The following is an 18,905-nucleotide window of genomic DNA, read 5'->3' as shown; positions in this document are numbered from 1 at the left end:
CCTTCCCATTCTACCCCTAACTCCCCCTAACTCCCCCCTGCCTTCCCATTCTACCCCTAACTCCCCCTGCCTGCCCATTCTACCCCTAACTTCCCCTAACTTCCCATTCTACCCCTAACTTCCCCCTGCCTTCCCATTCTACCCCTAACTCCCCCTGCCTTCCCATTCTACTCCCTAACTCCCCCTGCCTTCCCATTCTACCCCTAACTCCCCCTAACTCCCCCTGCCTTCCAATTCTACCCCATAACTCCCCCTGCCTTTCCATTCTACCCCTAACTCCCCTGCCTTCCCATTCTACCCCTAACTCCCCTGCCTTCCCATTCTACCCCTAACTCCCCCTAACTCCCCTGCCTTCCCATTCTACCCCTAACTTCCCCTGCCTCCCATTCTACCCCTAACTCCCCCTGCCTTCCCCATTCTACCCCTAACTCCCCCTAACTCCCCGCCTTCCCATGCCTTCCCCATTCCTACCCCTAACTCCCCTGCCTTCCCCATTCTACCCATAACTCCCCCTGCCTTCCCATTCTACCCCTATAACTCTCCTGCCTTCCCATTCTACCCCCTAACTCCCCCTGCCTTCCCATTCTACCCCTAACTCCCCCTTCCTCCCCCATCGATCCTTAACTCCCCCTTACTCCCCTTCCTCCCTCCGACCTACCCTGAATCCCTCTTCCTTCTCCACCTGTGTTCTTACCTGTCTCACATCTTTTCCCAGTGAACCCCTGTTGACAGGTACAGGTGTCCGGGTTTATACAGGATCCTCCGTTCTGGCACAAACCATCACACAAAGCTGGGGGGGACATAGGAGGGACGAATTAGTCTCGATTGAGCTACTTACAGCAAGTGCATACAGCAGCTGGACAGATGATGCTATGATGGATCCTTCCTAGACATACAGTAACTAGACAGATGATGCTATGATGGATCCTTCCTAGACATACAGTAACAAGACAGAGGATGCTATCATGGATCCTTCCTAGACATACACTAACTAGACAGATGATGCTATGATGGATCCTTCCTAGACATACAGTAACTAGACAGATGATGCCATTTGGGAAACGCTGATTTGGTGGATGCAAAGACAGGTGTTGTTGAAATGTAGTGTGTCTGTAACGGCTGTATCTTGAAATGTCTGTTTTATTGAATGGCCATGTTGATTTGGGAATGATCTGTTCTCAGGGCACCACTGATAATGAGACCCTGGTCTCCATTGGGCCCCTGATTAAAATCAAATACATGTGAAAGTGTCTGTGCAGAGACAGATAGACACAGGATGGAAGTGTGTGTGTGTTTGCGTGTGTGTGTGTGTGTATGTGTGTGTGTGTGTGTGTGTGTGCAAGTGTGTGTGTGTGTGCGCGAGTGTGTGCGTCAACCGCACGTGTGTACTTAAATGCTCGAGTGTGTGTACATGTGTGCGTATCGTGAGAGTGTAAAGTGGGTATGTATACGTGTGTGTCTCACCTCTGCAGACTGACCCGTTGCCTACATAGCCTGGTTTACAGGAGCAGCTGTGGCCCCCCACCGTGTTGAAACAGATGGCATTCTCATCACAGCTGTGAAGACCTGTCGTACACTCATCATGTTCTGGATGGAGACAAGAAGAGAATAACTACACTCATAACACACACACACACACACCTCCATTCAACCCCTCTATCTATACAGTAGTCAGCTAGTAAGGTTGTGTGTGTGTGTGTGTGTGTGTGTGTGTGTGTGTGTGTGTGTGTGTGTGTGTGTGTGTGTGTGTGTGTGTGTGTGTGTGTGTGTGTGTGTGTGTGTGTGTGTGTGTGTGTGTGTGTTTGCATGCTGCTCTGTACCTCAATCTTCCAATCCCTTCAACTGGACCCAGATTAAAAAGAGATGGGGAAAGTAGAAAATCCTGTTTGGCTCAATTTGATGGTCTGAAAACATTTTGAAAACATGTGATTCTCTGATGTCTAAGATGCTTAACAGACAGCCTGAACATGTCCCTCAGGTAACTAGGGAAGAAAGAGAAACGCTCTTACTTGGCAGAAAAGTGAGAATTCAAAACTTAAAAAATCTAAAATGTTCCTCTTTGAAAAAACTCAAAGTTAGATGTGTGAGAAAGAGAGAGAGAGTAGAGAGAGAGAGAAAGAGAGAGTGACAGAGAGAGAGAGAGAGCGAGAGAGACAGAGAGAGAGGGAGAGAGAGACAGCGAGAGAGACAGAGAGAGAGACAGCGAGAAAGAGAGAGAGAGAGATAGAGAGAGAGAGAGAGAGGGACAGCGAGAGAGACAGAAAGAGAGACAGCAAGAAAGAGAGAGAGAGAGATAGAGAGAGAGAGAGAGGGACAGGGAGAGAGAGAGAGAGAAGTCAGATGAAAATGAAAAGCAGCTGATTGTTATTAGAACCAATGAGAACCAGAGAGACTAGACATCTCTCTCTATGTTAAACTACTCTGACAGAAATAACTAGAGATAACTGATTAGAGTTACACTACAGATAACACTATATCATATGAAAAGCAGCCTCTGAATATCACACACTAACTGGCTGACATATAATAATATTCACCTGAAAGAGTTCTCTGACTGACTGTCAATGTGTAGTCCATGATAATGTATGTTTAATCACCATTGAGAGCTGACCCTGATTTAACCCATCAATCATATTTTGCTTTAGTCTGTTAAGAATGAATAAAGAGCATGACTTCACTATGCTGAGGTGTCCCACTGTCTGTCACTGCATATGTGAGAGGGTTACCTGCGGCGGTGTGTGTGTGAGAGGGTTACCTGCGGCGGTGTGTGTGTGTGTGTCTGTGTGTGTGTGTACATATGTGAGAGGGTTACCTGCGGCGGTGTGTGTGTGTGTCTGTGTGTGTGTGTGTGTGTCTCTGTGTGTGTTTGCGCGCACGGGGACGTGTGTATGTGGCGATGTGGGCAGCGGTGTGTGTGTGTATCTGTGTGTGTGTGTCTGTGTGTTTGTGTGTGTCTCTGTGTGTGTGTGTGTCTCTGTGTGTGTTTGTGCGCACGGGGACGTGTGTATGTGGAGATGTGGGCAGCGGTGTGTGTGTGTGTGTGGGCTCAACGCCTCAGGCTGTTAACTACATATGACAGAGGTCCTGTCCACCACGATGAGAGCCAGCCGGCCGTGACAGTGGGAATGACACCAATTACCCTCCTTAATTACACCTCTCAACAGACCACTAATACTGCTCTCAGACCTGCCATGCATAACACCTCTCAACAGACCACTAATACTGCTCTCAGACCTGCCATGCATAACACCTCTCAACAGACCACTAATACTGCTCTCAGACCTGCCATGCATAACACCTCTCAACAGACCACTAATACTGCTCTCAGACCTGCCATGCATAACACCTCTCAACAGACCACTAATACTGCTCTCAGACCTGCCATGCATAACACCTCTCAACAGACCAATAATACTGCTCTCAGACCTGCCATACATAACACCTCTCAACAGACCAATAATACTGCTCTCAGACCTGCCATGCATAACACCTCTCAACAGACCACGAATACTGCTCTCAGACCTGCCATGCATAACACCTCTCAACAGACCACTAATACTGCTCTCAGACCTGCCATACATAACACCTCTCAACAGACCACTAATACTGCTCTCAGACCTGCCATGCATAACACCTCTCAACAGACCACTAGACTGCTCTGGTCTGGACACCAGTCTCCTCTCTACTAGACTGCTCTAGTCTGGACACCAGTCTCCTCTCTACTAGACTGCTCTAGTCTGGACACCAGTCTCCTCTCTACTAGACTGCTCTGGTCTGGACACCGGTCTCCTCTCTACTAGACTGCCCTGGTCTGGAAACCAGTCTCCTCTCTACTAGACTGCTCTAGTCTGGACACCTGTCTCCTCTCTACTAGACTGCTCTAGTCTGGACACCGGTCTCCTCTCTACTGGACTCCTCTGGTCTGGACACCGGTCTCCTCTCTACTAGACTGCTCTAGTCTGGACACCAGTCTCCTCTCTACTAGACTGCTCTAGTCTGGACACCAGTCTCCTCTCTACTAGACTGCTCTAGTCTGGACACCAGTCTCCTCTCTACTAGACTGCTCTGGTCTGGAGACCAGTCTCCTCTCTACTAGACGGCTCCAGTCTGGACACCAGTCTCCTCTCTACTAGACTGCTCCAGTCTGGACACCAGTCTCCTCTCTACTAGACTGCTCCAGTCTGGACACCAGTCTCCTCTCTACTAGACTGCTCTAGTCTGGACACCAGTCTCCTCTCTACTAGACTGCTCTAGTCTGGACACCTGTCTCCTCTCTACTAGACTGCTCCGGTCTGGACACCAGTCTCCTCTCTACTAGACTGCTCTGGTCTGGACACCGGTCTCCTCTCTACTAGACTGCTCTGGTCTGGACACCAGTCTCCTCTCTACTAGACTGCTCTAGTCTGGACACCAGTCTCCTCTCTACTAGACTGCTCTGGTCTGGACACCAGTCTCTCTCTACTAGACTGCTCTGGTCTGGACACCAGTCTCCTCTCTACTAGACTGCTCTGGTCTGGACACCAGTCTCCTCTCTACTAGACTGCTCTGGTCTGGACACCAGTCTCCTCTCTACTAGACTGCTCTGGTCTGGACACCAGTCTCCTCTCTACTAGACTGCTCTGGTCTGGACACCAGTCTCCTCTCTACTAATCTGCTCTAGTCTGGACACCAGTCTCCTCTCTACTAGACTGCTCTGGTCTGGACACCAGTCTTCTCTCTACTAGACTGCTCTGGTCTAGACACCAGTCTCCTCTCTACTAGACTGTTCTGGTCTAGACACCGGTCTCCTCTCTACTAGACTGCTCTGGTCTGGACACCAGTCTCCTCTCTACTAGACTGCTCTGGTCTGGACACCAGTCTCCTCTCTACTAGACTGCTCTAGTCTGGACACCAGTCTCCTCTCTACTAGACTGCTCCGGTCTGGACACCAGTCTCCTCTCTACTAGACTGCTCCTGTCTGGACACCAGTCTCCTCTCTACTAGACTGCTCCGGTCTGGACACCAGTCTCCTCTCTACTAGACTGCTCTGGTCTGGACACCAGTCTCCTCTCTACTAGACTGCTCTGGTCTGGACACCAGTCTCCTCTCTACTAGACTGTTCTGGTCTGGACACCAGTCTCCTCTCTACTAGACTGCTCTGGTCTGGAGACCAGTCTCCTCTCTACTAGACTGCTCTAGTCTGGACACCTGTCTCCTCTCTACTAGACTGCTCCGGTCTGGACACCAGTCTCCTCTCTACTAGACTGCTCTGGTCTGGACACCGGTCTCCTCTCTACTAGACTGCTCTGGTCTGGACACCAGTCTCCTCTCTACTAGACTGCTCTGGTCTGGACACCAGTCTCCTCTCTACTAGACTGCTCTGGTCTGGACACCAGTCTCCCCTCTACTAGACTGCTCTGGTCTGGACACCAGTCTCCTCTCTACTAGACTGCTCTGGTCTGGACACCAGTCTCCTCTCTACTAGACTGCTCTGGTCTGGACACCAGTCTCCTCTCTACTAGACTGCTCTGGTCTGGACACCAGTCTCCTCTCTACTAGACTGCTCTGGTCTGGACACCAGTCTCCTCTCTACTAGACTGTTCTGGTCTGGACACCAGTCTCCTCTCTACTAGACTGCTCTGGTCTGGAGACCAGTCTCTTCTCTACTAGACTGCTCTGGTCTGGGGACCAGTCGCCTCTCTACTAGACTGCTCTAGTCTGGACACCAGTCTCCTCTCTACTAGACTGCTCTAGTCTGGACACCAGTCTCCTCTCTACTAGACTGTTATGGTCTGGACACCAGTCTCCTCTCTACTAGACTGCTCTGGTCTGGACACCAGTCTCTTCTCTACTAGACTGCTCTAGTCTGGACACCTGTCTCCTCTCTACTAGACTGCTCCAGTCTGGACACCAGTCTCCTCTCTACTAGACTGCTCTGGTCTGGACACCGGTCTCCTCTCTACTAGACTGCTCTAGTCTGGACACCAGTCTCTTCTCTACTAGACTGCTCTGGTCTGGACACCAGTCTCCTCTCTACTAGACTGCTCTGGTCTGGACACCAGTCTCCTCTCTACTAGACTGCTCTGGTCTGGACACCAGTCTCCTCTCTACTAGACTGTTCTGGTCTGGACATCAGTCTCCTCTCTACTAGACTGCTCTGGTCTGGAGACCAGTCTCCTCTCTACTAGACTGCTCTGGTCTGGGGACCAGTCTCCTCTCTATTAGACTGCTCTAGTCTGGACACCAGACCATTATACAATAAGAGTCATTTAGAAACTAGTGTTCTTTCACTGCTGTAAACACTGGGTTATTAATATTATACAATAATAGTCATTTAGAAACTAGTGTTCTGTCACTGCTGTAAACACTGGGTCATTAATATTATACAATAAGAGTCATTTAGAAACTAGTGTTCTGCCACTGCTGTAAACACTGGGTCATTAATATTATACAATAAGAGTCATTTAGAAACTAGTGTTCTGTCACTGCTGTAAACACTGGGTCATTAATATTATACAATAAGAGTAATTTAGAAACTAGTGTTCTGTCAGTGCTGTAAACACTGGGTCATTAATATCATACAATAAGAGTCATTTAGAAACTAGTGTTCTGTCACTGCTGTAAACACTGGGTCATTAATATTATACAATAAGAGTCATTTAGAAACTAGTGTTCTGTCACTGCTGTAAACACTGGGTCATTAATATTATACAATAAGAGTAATTTAGAAACTAGTGTTCTGTCAGTGCTGTAAACACTGGGTCATTAATATCATACAATAAGAGTCATTTAGAAACTAGTGTTCTGTCACTGCTGTAAACACTGGGTCATTAATATCATACAATAAGAGCCATTTAGAAACTAGTGTTCTGTCACTGCTGTAAACTCTGGGTCATTAATATTACCAGAGCGTAGTGGCTAAAATATGAATCATCTTGTGCGAGCTGTGATAAGACGAATAAATAATTTCAATGCTAATGTTTTCCTGGTTGTTGGACGATGTAATCTACCAGCCCCTACCACTTTGGCTGATGTAATTACAAGGATAGACAAGTAGCTCCAATCATTAAAACATTGCTGTTTATCTATCATTTCACTGGGGAGAAAATAAAGGTTTCTCATTATGAGGGGACAGGAGAGGTGAGGTGAGGAGAGGAGAGGAGAGGAGAAACCTGGTGGCATTATACACAGATCAACTTTTCAGCTCTTTATAATGTTGTGGCTGTAAACTAACAGTTTGACTCATGGACACCAGTCTCCACACAATATCTAATGGATTCATGGCATTTCACTGAATCCTGGAACTAAATGTAATGAGCCAAAGGCACAAAGTGGCTTCTATGTGAAGACACATTCAGTATCTAGAGAGTGGAAAGCTTTAGGATTAGCCTGGTCCCAGACCTGTAGCTATGTGATATAGCCAACTCTTCTCTCTATGTTATAGCCTGGTCCCAGACCTGTAGCTATGTGATATAGCCAACTCTTCTCTCTATGTTATAGCCTGGTCCCAGACCTGTAGCTATGTGATATAGCCAACTCTTCTCTCTATGTTATAGCCTGGTCCCAGATCTGTAGCTATGTCATATAGCCAACTCTTCTCTCTATGTTATAGCCTGGTCCCAGATCTGTAGCTATGTGATATAGCCAACTCTTCTCTCTATGTTATAGTCTGGTCCCAGATCATGTGCTTTAGCCACCTCCTCTCACTGCATGTACAGTGCATTCAGAGAGTATTCAAACCTCTTGAATTATTCCACATTTGTTGTGTTATAGTCTGAATTCAAAATAGATTCAATAAAAAAAATTCTCTCACCCATCTACACGCAATACCTCATAATGACATCACAATACCTCATAATGACATCACAATATCTCATAATGACATCACAATACCTCATAATGACAAAGTGAAAATGTGTTTTTAGAAATTTTTGCAAATGTATTGATAATGAAATAGAGAAATATCTCATTTACATATGTATTCACACCCCTGAGTCAATCAATACATGTTAGAATCACCTTTGGCAGTGATTACAGCTGTGAGTCTTTCTGGGTAGGTCTTTAAAAGAGCTTTGCACATCTGGATTGCACAATATTTTCACATTCTTCAAGCTCTGTCAAGTTGGTTGTTGATCGTTGCTAGACAGACATTTTCAAGTCGATTTAAGTCTAAACTGTAACTAGCCCACTCAGGAACATTCGTCCTGATACGCAACTCCAGTGAATATGTGGCTTTGTGTTTTAGGTTATTGTCCTGCTGAAAGGTGAATTTCTCTCCCAGTGTCTGGTGGAAAGCAGACTGAACCAGGTTTTCCTCTAGGATTTTGCCTGTGCTTAGCTCTATTCCATTAATTTTATCCCCCCCAAAACTCGCTAGTCCTTGCCAATGACAAGCATACCCATAACATGATGCAGCCACCACCGCCATGTCTGAAAATAGGAAGAGTGTTACTCAGTGATGTGTTGTGTTGGATTTGCCCTAAACATAACACTTTGTATTCAGGACATAAAGTACATTTCTTTGCCACATTTTTTGCAGTTTTACTCTAGTGCCTTACTGCAAACAGATGCATGTTTTGGAATATTTTTAGTCTGTACAGGATTCCTTCTTTTTCACTCTGTCATTTGGTCAATGTTGTTGATCCATCTTCATTTTTCACAGCCATTAAACTCTGTAACTGTTTTAAAGTCGCCATTGGCCTCATGGTGAATTCCCTTTGCAGTTTCCTTCCTCTCCAGGAACTGAGTTAGGAAGGACGCCTGTATTTTTGTAGTGAGCAGGTGTATTGTTACACCATCCAAAGTGTAATTAATAACTTCACCATACACAAAATAGTAAAGGTACTGTACGAAACATTTACAATTGAGATAACCATCAAAGCGACAAGTTTTGTTAGCAGCACAATTCGATTTTTAAAGAGATAGCTATGAGGGATACAGCCAAGAGATGAGATACCAAATTAAACGTATTTTAAATGTTAACATCATCATAGCCCCTATGCTATTCAGTTGCCTGAGGAAGCAATGCTATTTCCAGAGGCATATGTGGGCATTGCAAACGTGGACAAGACACATCTCCACAGTCACAACATCCCACAGCATCTACCAAATTATAACAACATATGTGAACAAACAAATGTGTTATAAAATATCTAAATAAGAACACTAGAACATTTTGTCCCAGCAATGTGGAAATGTGTCTTTGGCTAGTCTTTCCTGTTGGCTTCGCAGCATGATTTAGTAATGAAGTCACGATTAGTAATAAAGTCGTTCTAGTAATAAAGTCATTCTGTACAGAGAGCTCCGTCACTTACCAAAGGAACAGAACAGATAGAAGCTGTGACTAAACTCCATGCCATCTGCTTCCAGTGTGAAGGAGCTAAATTGCCTAGCATTAGAGATATTATCTTTTTAATTACTGATCCACAGCAAATGTGCCGTGTCAACCCCACTGAGTCTCTATCTATCTCTCTCTCTCTCTCTCTCTCTCTCTCTCTCTCTCTCAGGTTAGAGCAGAGATGTTTGAATTAGTCATGAACATAAGACCAACATAGCAGCTAACCTCTAATGCTAGCCCACTTCTCAAACAAACAACCCTGATGTCAAATCATGCAACGTAAGGTAAAGTAGCTTTTCTCTGATCAACAACACTGTAGAAGTCTGGCCTGCAGTGTGTGTGTGCCCATGCACATATATGTTTTAGACTGGTGTGTGTGTGTGTGTGTGTGTGTGTGTGTGTGTGTGTGTGTGTGTGTGTGTGTGTGTGTGTGTGTGTGTGTGTGTGTGTGTGTGTGTGTGTGTGTGTGTGTGGGGCTCACCTGTGCAGGAATAGTCATCGATCCGGATGTATCCAGTGTGGCAGATGCACATGAAGGATCCTGGAGTATTGACACACATGGTGTTCTCTCTGCAGTAGTGCTTTCCCTCAGCACACTCATCAATATCTGGAAAACAGACCAACGGGTCAAACAGACTGTTACAGGAAGGTCAATAGGGACCAGCTAAGACCCAGACCCTCCCCTAGTCGATACAATTAAGAACCAGTGTCCTGCACTAAGATGAAGCCTATACCTGGTACTTCCTAGTCTATAGCATATACCATCAGATATAGCTGTATAGTGGACCCCCCAATGTCTAGAACATTGAAAGTGATGAACTGTTGTGTAACAATATATGTGTGTATTCCACCCACCAACTAGTCTCTGTTTCATCAACCACCAACTAGTCTCTGTTTCATCAACCACCAACTAGTCTCTGTTTCATCAACCACCAACTAGTCTCTGTTTCATCAACCACCAACTAGTCTCTGTTTCATCAACCACCAACTAGTCTCTGTTTCATCAACCACCAACTAGTCTCTGTTTCATCAACCACCAACTAGTCTCTGTTTCATCAACCACCAGCTAGTCTCTGTTTCATCAACCACCAACTAGTCTCTGTTTCATCAACCACCAACTAGTCTCTGTTTCATCAACCACCAACTAGTCTCTGTTTCATTAACCACCAACTAGTCTCTGTTTCATCAACCACCAACTAGTCTCTGTTTCATCAACCACCAACTAGTCTCTGTTTCATCAACCACCAGCTAGTCTCTGTTTCATCAACCACCAACTAGTCTCTGTTTCATCAACCACCAACTAGTCTCTGTTTCATCAACCACCAACTAGTCTCTGTTTCATCAACCACCAACTAGTCTCTGTTTCATTAACCACCAACTAGTCTCTGTTTCATTAACCACCAACTAGTCTCTGTTTCATCAACCACCAACTAGTCTCTGTTTCATCAACCACCAACTAGTCTCTGTTTCATCAACCACCAACTAGTCTCTGTTTCATCAACCACCAACTAGTCTCTGTTTCATCAACCACCAACTAGTCTCTGTTTCATCAACCACCAACTAGTCTCTGTTTCATCAACCACCAGCTAGTCTCTTATGACAGACTGTTACATCAAATTGAGTAGCTGCCAGGCCATTCAACACCTGGTTCTGGGTCTTGAGATTAGACTACCCATCAGCTGATTGGCTTTCTTCAGACATTCTAACCTGCATGGTTCACTATGATTTTCACAATCAATTGACAGTTAAAATCCTCCCATGCTCTTCTGTGCATTGGCCTAAAGCTTTGAAAACCATATTGTCTGTTTGCAACAGTCTGATCAATATAGCCGCAAATCCTTTCTCTCTAACCGCAGTTGGTGGGTCATTTAACTGTTAAAGAGGAACAGTTGCATTGTCTTTCCTAAATCAAGTCCTTGCTTGACAGATCTCTTCCCAATCCTAAGGCTTTAACTATTCTCTTTTATTTCAGTTCTAAGAAAGTAACTATGCTGCCTCGTCCTAGAATGTTTTAACAGTTTTAGAATCATTCAAACTCAGAAATATATTTTAAATTAGAGTGCCGTCAGATCCGTTCTCCCCTACACTCTTAGAAAAAGGGGTTCCAAAAGGGTTCTTCAGCTGTCCCCATAGGATAACCCTTTTTGGTTCCAGGTAGAAACATTTTTGGTTCCAGGTAGAACCCTCTGTTTGCACAAGTCACATGTGCAACCAGAGGATAAAAAACTCTAGACCACCTTTACTCCACACACAGAGACGTATACAAAGCTCTCCCCCGCCGTACATTTGGAAAATCTGACCATAATTCTAGCCTCCTGATTCTTGCTTACAACAAAAACTAAAGCAGGAAGTACCAGTGACTCGCTCAAAATGGAAGTGGTCAGATGACGCAGATGCTACGCTACAGGACTGTTTTGCTAGCACAGACTGAAATATGTTACGGGATTCATCCAATGGCATTCAGGAGTATACCACCTCAGTCACCGGCTTCATCAGTAAGTGCATCAACGACGTTGCCACCTCAGTGACCGTACATATCCCAACAAGAAGCCATGGATTTACAGGCAACATCGGCACTGAGCTAAAGGCTAGAGCTGCTACTTTCAAGGAGCAGCACACTAATCCGGATGCTTATAAGAAATCCTGCTATGCCCTCAGACGAACGTCAAACAGGCAAAGCGTCAATACAGGACTAAGATTGAATCCTACTACAACGGCTCTGACGCTCGTCGGATGTGGAAGAGCTTGCAAACTATTAGGGAAACCCAGCCACGAGCTGCCCAGTGACGCGAGCCTACCAGATAGGCTAAATACCTTTTATGCTCGTTTTGAGGCAAGCGACACTGAAGTATATATGACAACACCAGCTTTTCTGAACGACTATGTGATCACACTCTCCGTAGCCGATGTGAGCGAGACCTTTCAACAGATCAACATTCACAAGGCCGTGGGGCCAGACGGATTACGAGGATGTGTACTCAGAGCATGCGCGGACCAACTGGCAAGTGTCTTCACTGACATTTTCAACCAGTCTGTAAAACCTACATGTTTCAAGCAGACCACCATAGTCCCTGTGCTCAAGAAAGTGAAGGTAACCTGCCTAAATGACTACTTTCCCATAAATATCACGTCGGTAGCCATGAAGTGCTTTGAAAGGTTAGTCATGGCTCAAATCGACACCATCATCCCAGAAACCCTAGACCCACTCCAATTCACATACCGCCACAACAGATCCACAGATGACAAAATCTCAATTGTACACCACACTGCCCTTTCCCTCCTGGACAAAAGGAACTCCTGACAGCTGACTGCTGTTAGAATGCTGTTCATTGACTACAGCTTAGCGGTCAACACCATAGTGTTCACAAAGCTCATCGCTAAGCTAAGGACTTTGGGACTAAACACCTCCCTCTGCAACTGGATCCTGGACTTCCTGACGGGCCGCCTCCAGGTGGTAAGAGTAGGTAACACATCTGCCACGCTGATCCTCAACACGGGGGCCCCTCAGGGGTGCGCGCTTAGTCCCCTCCTGTACCCCCTGTTCACCCACGACTGCGTAGCCAAACACGACTCCAACACCTTCATTAGATTTGCTGACGACACAACAGAGGTAGGCCCGATCACCGACAACGATGAGACAGCCTATAGGGTGGAGGCCAAAGACCTGGCAGTGTGGTGCCAGGCCAACAACCTCTCCCTCAATGTGAGCAAGACAAAGTAGCTGATTGTGGACCGAACAGACGCCCATTTACATCGACGGGGCTGAAGTGGAGCTGGTCGAGAGTTTCAAGTTCCTTGGTGTCCACATCACCAACAAACTATCTTGGTCCAAACACACCAAGAAAGTTGTGAAATGGCACGACCACGCCTTTTCCCCCTCATGAGACTGAAAAGATTTGGCATATGTCCCCAGATCCTCAAAAAATTCTACAGCTGCACCATCAAGAGCATCCAAAAAATTGTCAAAAGACTCAGCAATCGGTACCGGAGTGCCACGTTTAGGTTCAAAAGGCTCCCTAAAACTTTCTACCCCCAAGCCATAAGACTGCTTCCGGACTATTTTCATAGTCTATTTAGTAAATATTTCCTTAATTCTATTTTCTTAAAACTGCATTGTTGGTTAAGGGCTTGAAAGTAAGTATTTCACGGTAAGGTCTACAAGTGTTGTATTCGGCGCATGTGACAAATATAATGTCATTTTGATTTGATTTGACTTGAAGGTATCTGGATGAAGTGTCACAGCAAAGTGCTCTGTCTATTTTATAGAACACTGTTCATTGAGAGAGGAATGACGGAAAACCTCAGAGTGCCTCTAGCACGCAAGCACACAAACACACACACGTCAATGAGTATTCATGCAGCTTGTAGCCTATAATGGAATGGGATCTTCAATCTCCATGATCTAACTCATCTCTATGGTGGTGCTATCGCTACGAGATGCACAGCGCTGAGCCTGGTGTAAGATGATGTCTTCAGTGATTTTGCAACGCACAACTCTGGAATCACGACATCCCATGTTGAATTTTCAAACAGCCAAATACGATCCCCCATGTCGAACCAAATATGTTTGAAAACAGAATATTAGCTTGTGGGGGATATTTTTACATTTATACTGACAGACCGCCAGGTTCTTTGAAAAGCAAAGCAACACCCTCTTTAAACCCATTCTAATCACATCGTCAACCACTGTCTGTCAAGGTCACAACAGTCAATTCAAAAGCTCCATGATCACCCCAGTCTGTAGACATTTAAATTGAAATAGATGCATTTCTCAGCAGCTTTCAATACTATATAAGCCCTTATTGTGGTAGCTATAGTTATAGACTGAACAGCAGAGAGAATCACACAGCTTTTAATAACAGACCAGATGTGGTAGCTATAGTTATAGACTGAACAGCAGAGAGAATCACACAGCTTTTAATAACAGACCAGATGTGGTAGCATTAGTTATAGACTGAACAGCAGAGAGAATCACACAGCTTTTAATAGCAGACCAGATGTGGTATCTATAGCTACAGACTGAACAGCAGAGAGAATCACACAGCTTTTAATAGCAGACCAGATGTGGTAGCTATATCTATACCTGCAACAGAAGAGATAATCACACAGCTTTTAATAACAGACCAAATGTGGTAGCTATAGACTGAACAGCAGAGAGAATCACACAGCTTTTGATAACAGACCAGACGTGGTAGCTATATCTATACCTGCAGCAGCAGAGAGAATCACACAGCTTTTAATAGCAGACCAGATGTGGTAGCATTAGTTATAGACTGAACAGCAGAGAGAATCACACAGCTTTTAATAGCAGACCAGATGTGGTATCTATAGCTACAGACTGAACAGCAGAGAGAATCACACAGCTTTTAATAGCAGACCAGATGTGGTAGCTATATCTATACCTGCAACAGAAGAGATAATCACACAGCTTTTAATAACAGACCAAATGTGGTAGCTATAGACTGAACAGCAGAGAGAATCACACAGCTTTTGATAACAGACCAGACGTGGTAGCTATATCTATACCTGCAGCAGCAGAGAGAATCACACAGCTTTTAATAGCAGACTAGATGTGGTAGCTTTATCTATACCTGCAACAGCAGAGAAAATCACACAGCTTTTAATAGCAGACCAGACGTGGTAGCTATATCTATACCTGCAACAGCAGAGAGAATCACACAGCTTTTAATAGCAGACTAGACGTGGTAGCTATATCTATATCTGCAACAGCAGAGAAAATCACACAGCTTTTAATAGCAGACCAGACGTGGTAGCTATATCTATACATGCAGCAGCAGAGAGAATCACACAGCTTTTAATAGCAGACCAGAAGTGGTAGCTATATCTATACCTGCAGCAGCAGAAAGAATCACACAGCTTTTAATAGCAGACCAGACGTGGTAGCTATATCTATACCTGCAACAGCAGAGGGAATCACACAGCTTTTAATAGCAGACCAGACGTGGTAGCTATATCTATACCTGCAACAGCAGAGAGAATCACACAGCTTTTAATAGCAGACCAGACGTGGTAGCTATATCTATACCTGCAACAGCAGAGAGAATCACACAGCTTTTAATAGCAGACCAGACGTGGTAGCTATAGCTATACCTGCAGCAGAGAGAATCACACAGCTTTTAATAGCAGACCAGACGTGGTAGCTATAGCGATACCTGCAACAGCAGAGAGAATCACACAGCTTTTAATTGCAGACCTGACGTGGTAGCTATATCTATACCTGCAACAGCAGAGAGAATCACACAGCTTTTAATAGCAGACCAGACGTGGTAGCTATAGCTATACCTGCAGCAGCAGAGAGAATCACACAGCTTTTAATAGCAGACCAGACGTGGTAGCTATAGACTGAACAGCAGAGAGAATCACACAGCTTTTAATAGCAGACCAGACGTGGTAGCTATATCTATACCTGCAAAAGCAGAGAGAATCACACAGCTTTTAATAGCAGACCAGACGTGGTAGCTATAGCTATACCTGCAGCAGCAGAAAGAATCACACAGCTTTTAATAGCAGACCAGACGTGGTAGCTATAGCTATACCTGCAGCAGCAGAGAGAATCACACAGCTTTTAATAGCAGACCAGACGTGGTAGCTATAGCTATACCTGCAACAGCAGAGAGAATCACACAGCTTTTAATAGCAGACCAGACGTGGTAGCTATAGCTATACCTGCAGCAGCAGAGAGAATCACACAGCTTTTAATAGCAGACCAGACGTGGTAGCTCTAGCTATACCTGCAGCAGCAGAGAGAATCACACAGCTTTTAATAGCAGACCAGACGTGGTAGCTATAGCTATACCTGCAGCAGCAGAGAGAATCACACAGCTTTTAATAGCAGACCAGACGTGGTAGCTATAGCTATACCTGCAGCAGCAGAGAGAATCACACAGCTTTTAATAGCAGACCAGACGTGGTAGCTATAGCTATACCTGCAGCAGCAGAGAGAATCACACAGCTTTTAATAGCAGACCAGACGTGGTAGCTATAGCTATACCTGCAGCAGCAGAGAGAATCACACAGCTTTTAATAGCAGACCAGACGTGGTAGCTATAGCTATACCTGCAGCAGCAGAGAGAATCACACAGCTTTTAATAGCAGACCAGACGTGGTAGCTATAGCTATACCTGCAGCAGCAGAGAGAATCACACAGCTTTTAATAGCAGACCAGACGTGGTAGCTATAGCTATACCTGCAGCAGCAGAGAGAATCACACAGCTTTTAATAGCAGACCAGACGTGGTAGCTATATCTATACCTGCAACAGCAGAGAGAATCACACAGCTTTTAATAGCAGACCAGACGTGGTAGCTATAGACTGAACAGCAGAGAGAATCACACAGCTTTTAATAGCAGACCAGACGTGGTAGCTATAGCTATACCTGCAGCAGCAGAGAGAATCATATAGAACAACCAGTGCTGACTGCTGAGCCTCTGAAACAACCAGACAATATTGGGATTACTACCCCCTCCCTTTCTCTCCCTCTCTCTCTCCCTCTCTCTCTCCCTTGCTCTACCTCTCTTTCTCTCTTTCTCTCACTATCTGTTTATTTCCTCATCTCCTTTCATTCCATGTTCTGTTCATTCTGTAATGTTCTGTTCATTCTGCAGAGAAGAGGAGGGGAGTAGAGGAGGGGAGTAGAGGGGAAGGGGGGGGGGCAGCTCCGTAAACAGAAAGCCAGGAACAAACGTTTTACTTATAACACGGTTCAAACTGCTGAGGTAATTGACAAATGTAATATTATTATTTTTTTCAATTTCTTCTGATGTATGATGTGGCTTCCTTACAGGAAAGAAAATGAAAATAATACCTTTCCCACGAGTCCTAATTTAAGAAGTCAGAACTGCTGCAGTGTTAGCTTTGGGCTTCTGAGTCTTTCTGAGTCTTTCTGAGCTCTTGGAAACAAATCAATTACAAAGGATACACTACATAAAGCTAACCAGAGATATTGCAAAACAACAGTAAAAAGCCAGAGGGAGGATATTCTCCAATAATGATACTGTCCATGGTTGAAAGAATGAAATGAAAATAGAGTCAGTAGCGCATGTTTCCATTTGCAGCGTGGTAGGAATACTTCAAAGGACTACACATAGTACTGTAGACAGCTCTCGCAACTTTAACTCCAAGACCTGCTTCATTAACCATTCTGCTACGACACGACGCGCTCTTTATACATGACATTCTCGCTTTCATTCATGTATAAAGAGCAGGTAGAGTGTCAAATCAAATCAAATTCTATTAGTCACATGCGCCGAATACAACAGGTGTAGACCTTACAGTGAAATGCTTACTTACGAACCCCTAACCAACAATGCAGTTTCAAAAATACGGGGGGGGGGGGGGGAGTACCGGGGGGGGGGGGGGTACCGGTACAGAGTCAACATGCGGGGACACCGGTTAGTTGAGGTAGTACAGTATGTTCACGTAGGTAGAGCTAGCAGGGATGTAAAAGAGGGGGGGGGGGGGCAATGCAAATAGTCTGGGTAGCCATTTGATTAGTTGTTCAGGAGTCTTATGGCTTGGGGGTAGAAGCTGTTTAGAAGCCTCTTGGACCTAGACATGGTGCTCCGGTACCCTGCAGTAGCAGAGAGAACAGTCTACTAGGGTGGCTGGATTAAGGGGTTGGGTTGCGCTCATGATCTAGGCTGACCTGGCCTGACCTGTCTGTACAGCAAATAGCAAAAATATGTGTAGAGTAGGACTATAAGTCTATACACCTGTACTACACACACACACACACACACACACACACACACACACACACACACACACACACACACACACACACACACACACACATGCTTGCAAACAAACAAGAATAACTATATAAATTCTACCATTGCACGGTAAGTCACAAGTAAGCCACCAATGATATTCCGTATGACTGTTAACTACAGACACCTGAAAAAGTCATTCTAAATTATCTCTCTGTCTCTCTCTTCCCCCTGAAATAAATAATACAATTTCTCTCTAAGAGGGGGTGGTTGGCGTCTAGCTGGAAGATGGAGGATGGCTGGCACAGCAGGCCACATATCTTTCACTGGCAGCAGAACTACGGACAGACGGACAGACGACTAAAAATAAAGAAGAGACTTTCTTTAGATCTCTCTACAGCTCTCTCTCTCTCTCAATCCGCTTCTCTCTCTCTCTCTCCCGTTCTCTCTCCCTCTCCCTCTCCCGTTCTCTCTCTCTCTCTCTCTCTCTCTCTCCCTCTCCCGTTCTCTCTCTCTCTCCCTCTCCGGTTCTCTTACTCTCTCTCTCTCTCTCTCTCTCTCTCTCTCTCTCTCCCTCTCCGGTTCTCTTTCTCTCCCTCTCCCATTCTCTGGTACTGTATGACTATACTGTATGACTGGTACTGTATGACTATAGCCACCAACGGTCCTGTGGTGTTGGTTTGGCTGGTATGACTATAGCCACCAACGGTCCTGTGGTATTGGTTTGAATGGTACTGTATGACTATAGTCCCCAACGGTCCTGTGGTGTTGGTTTGACTGGTGTGACTATAGCCACCAACGGTCCTTTGGTATTGGTTTGACTGGTGTGACTATAGCCATCAACGGTCCTGTGGTGTTGG

At 45.3% G+C, this 18,905-nt stretch overlaps 1 protein-coding gene across 1 annotated transcript in view; it reads right to left on the bottom strand.

Moving 5' to 3' along the window:
• Positions 1–694: 694 nt before the first annotated feature.
• LOC115188262 (protein NEL) overlaps positions 695–18,905 on the bottom strand; it is a gene marked incomplete at its 3' end in the record, with an annotated part of 59,124 nt that continues 40,913 nt past the window's right edge. Inside the window, 3 exon segments of the mRNA XM_029747110.1 lie at positions 695–790; positions 1,465–1,587; positions 9,798–9,923. Coding sequence (XP_029602970.1) covers positions 695–790; positions 1,465–1,587; positions 9,798–9,923 — 345 coding nt within the window.

The sequence above is a fragment of the Salmo trutta genome, unplaced genomic scaffold (assembly GCF_901001165.1).
Source record: "Salmo trutta unplaced genomic scaffold, fSalTru1.1, whole genome shotgun sequence".
NCBI classification, from domain to species: domain Eukaryota; kingdom Metazoa; phylum Chordata; class Actinopteri; order Salmoniformes; family Salmonidae; genus Salmo; species Salmo trutta.
Note: the sequence above shows the minus strand (reverse complement) of the source record. Positions and strands in the feature narration are given on the sequence as shown.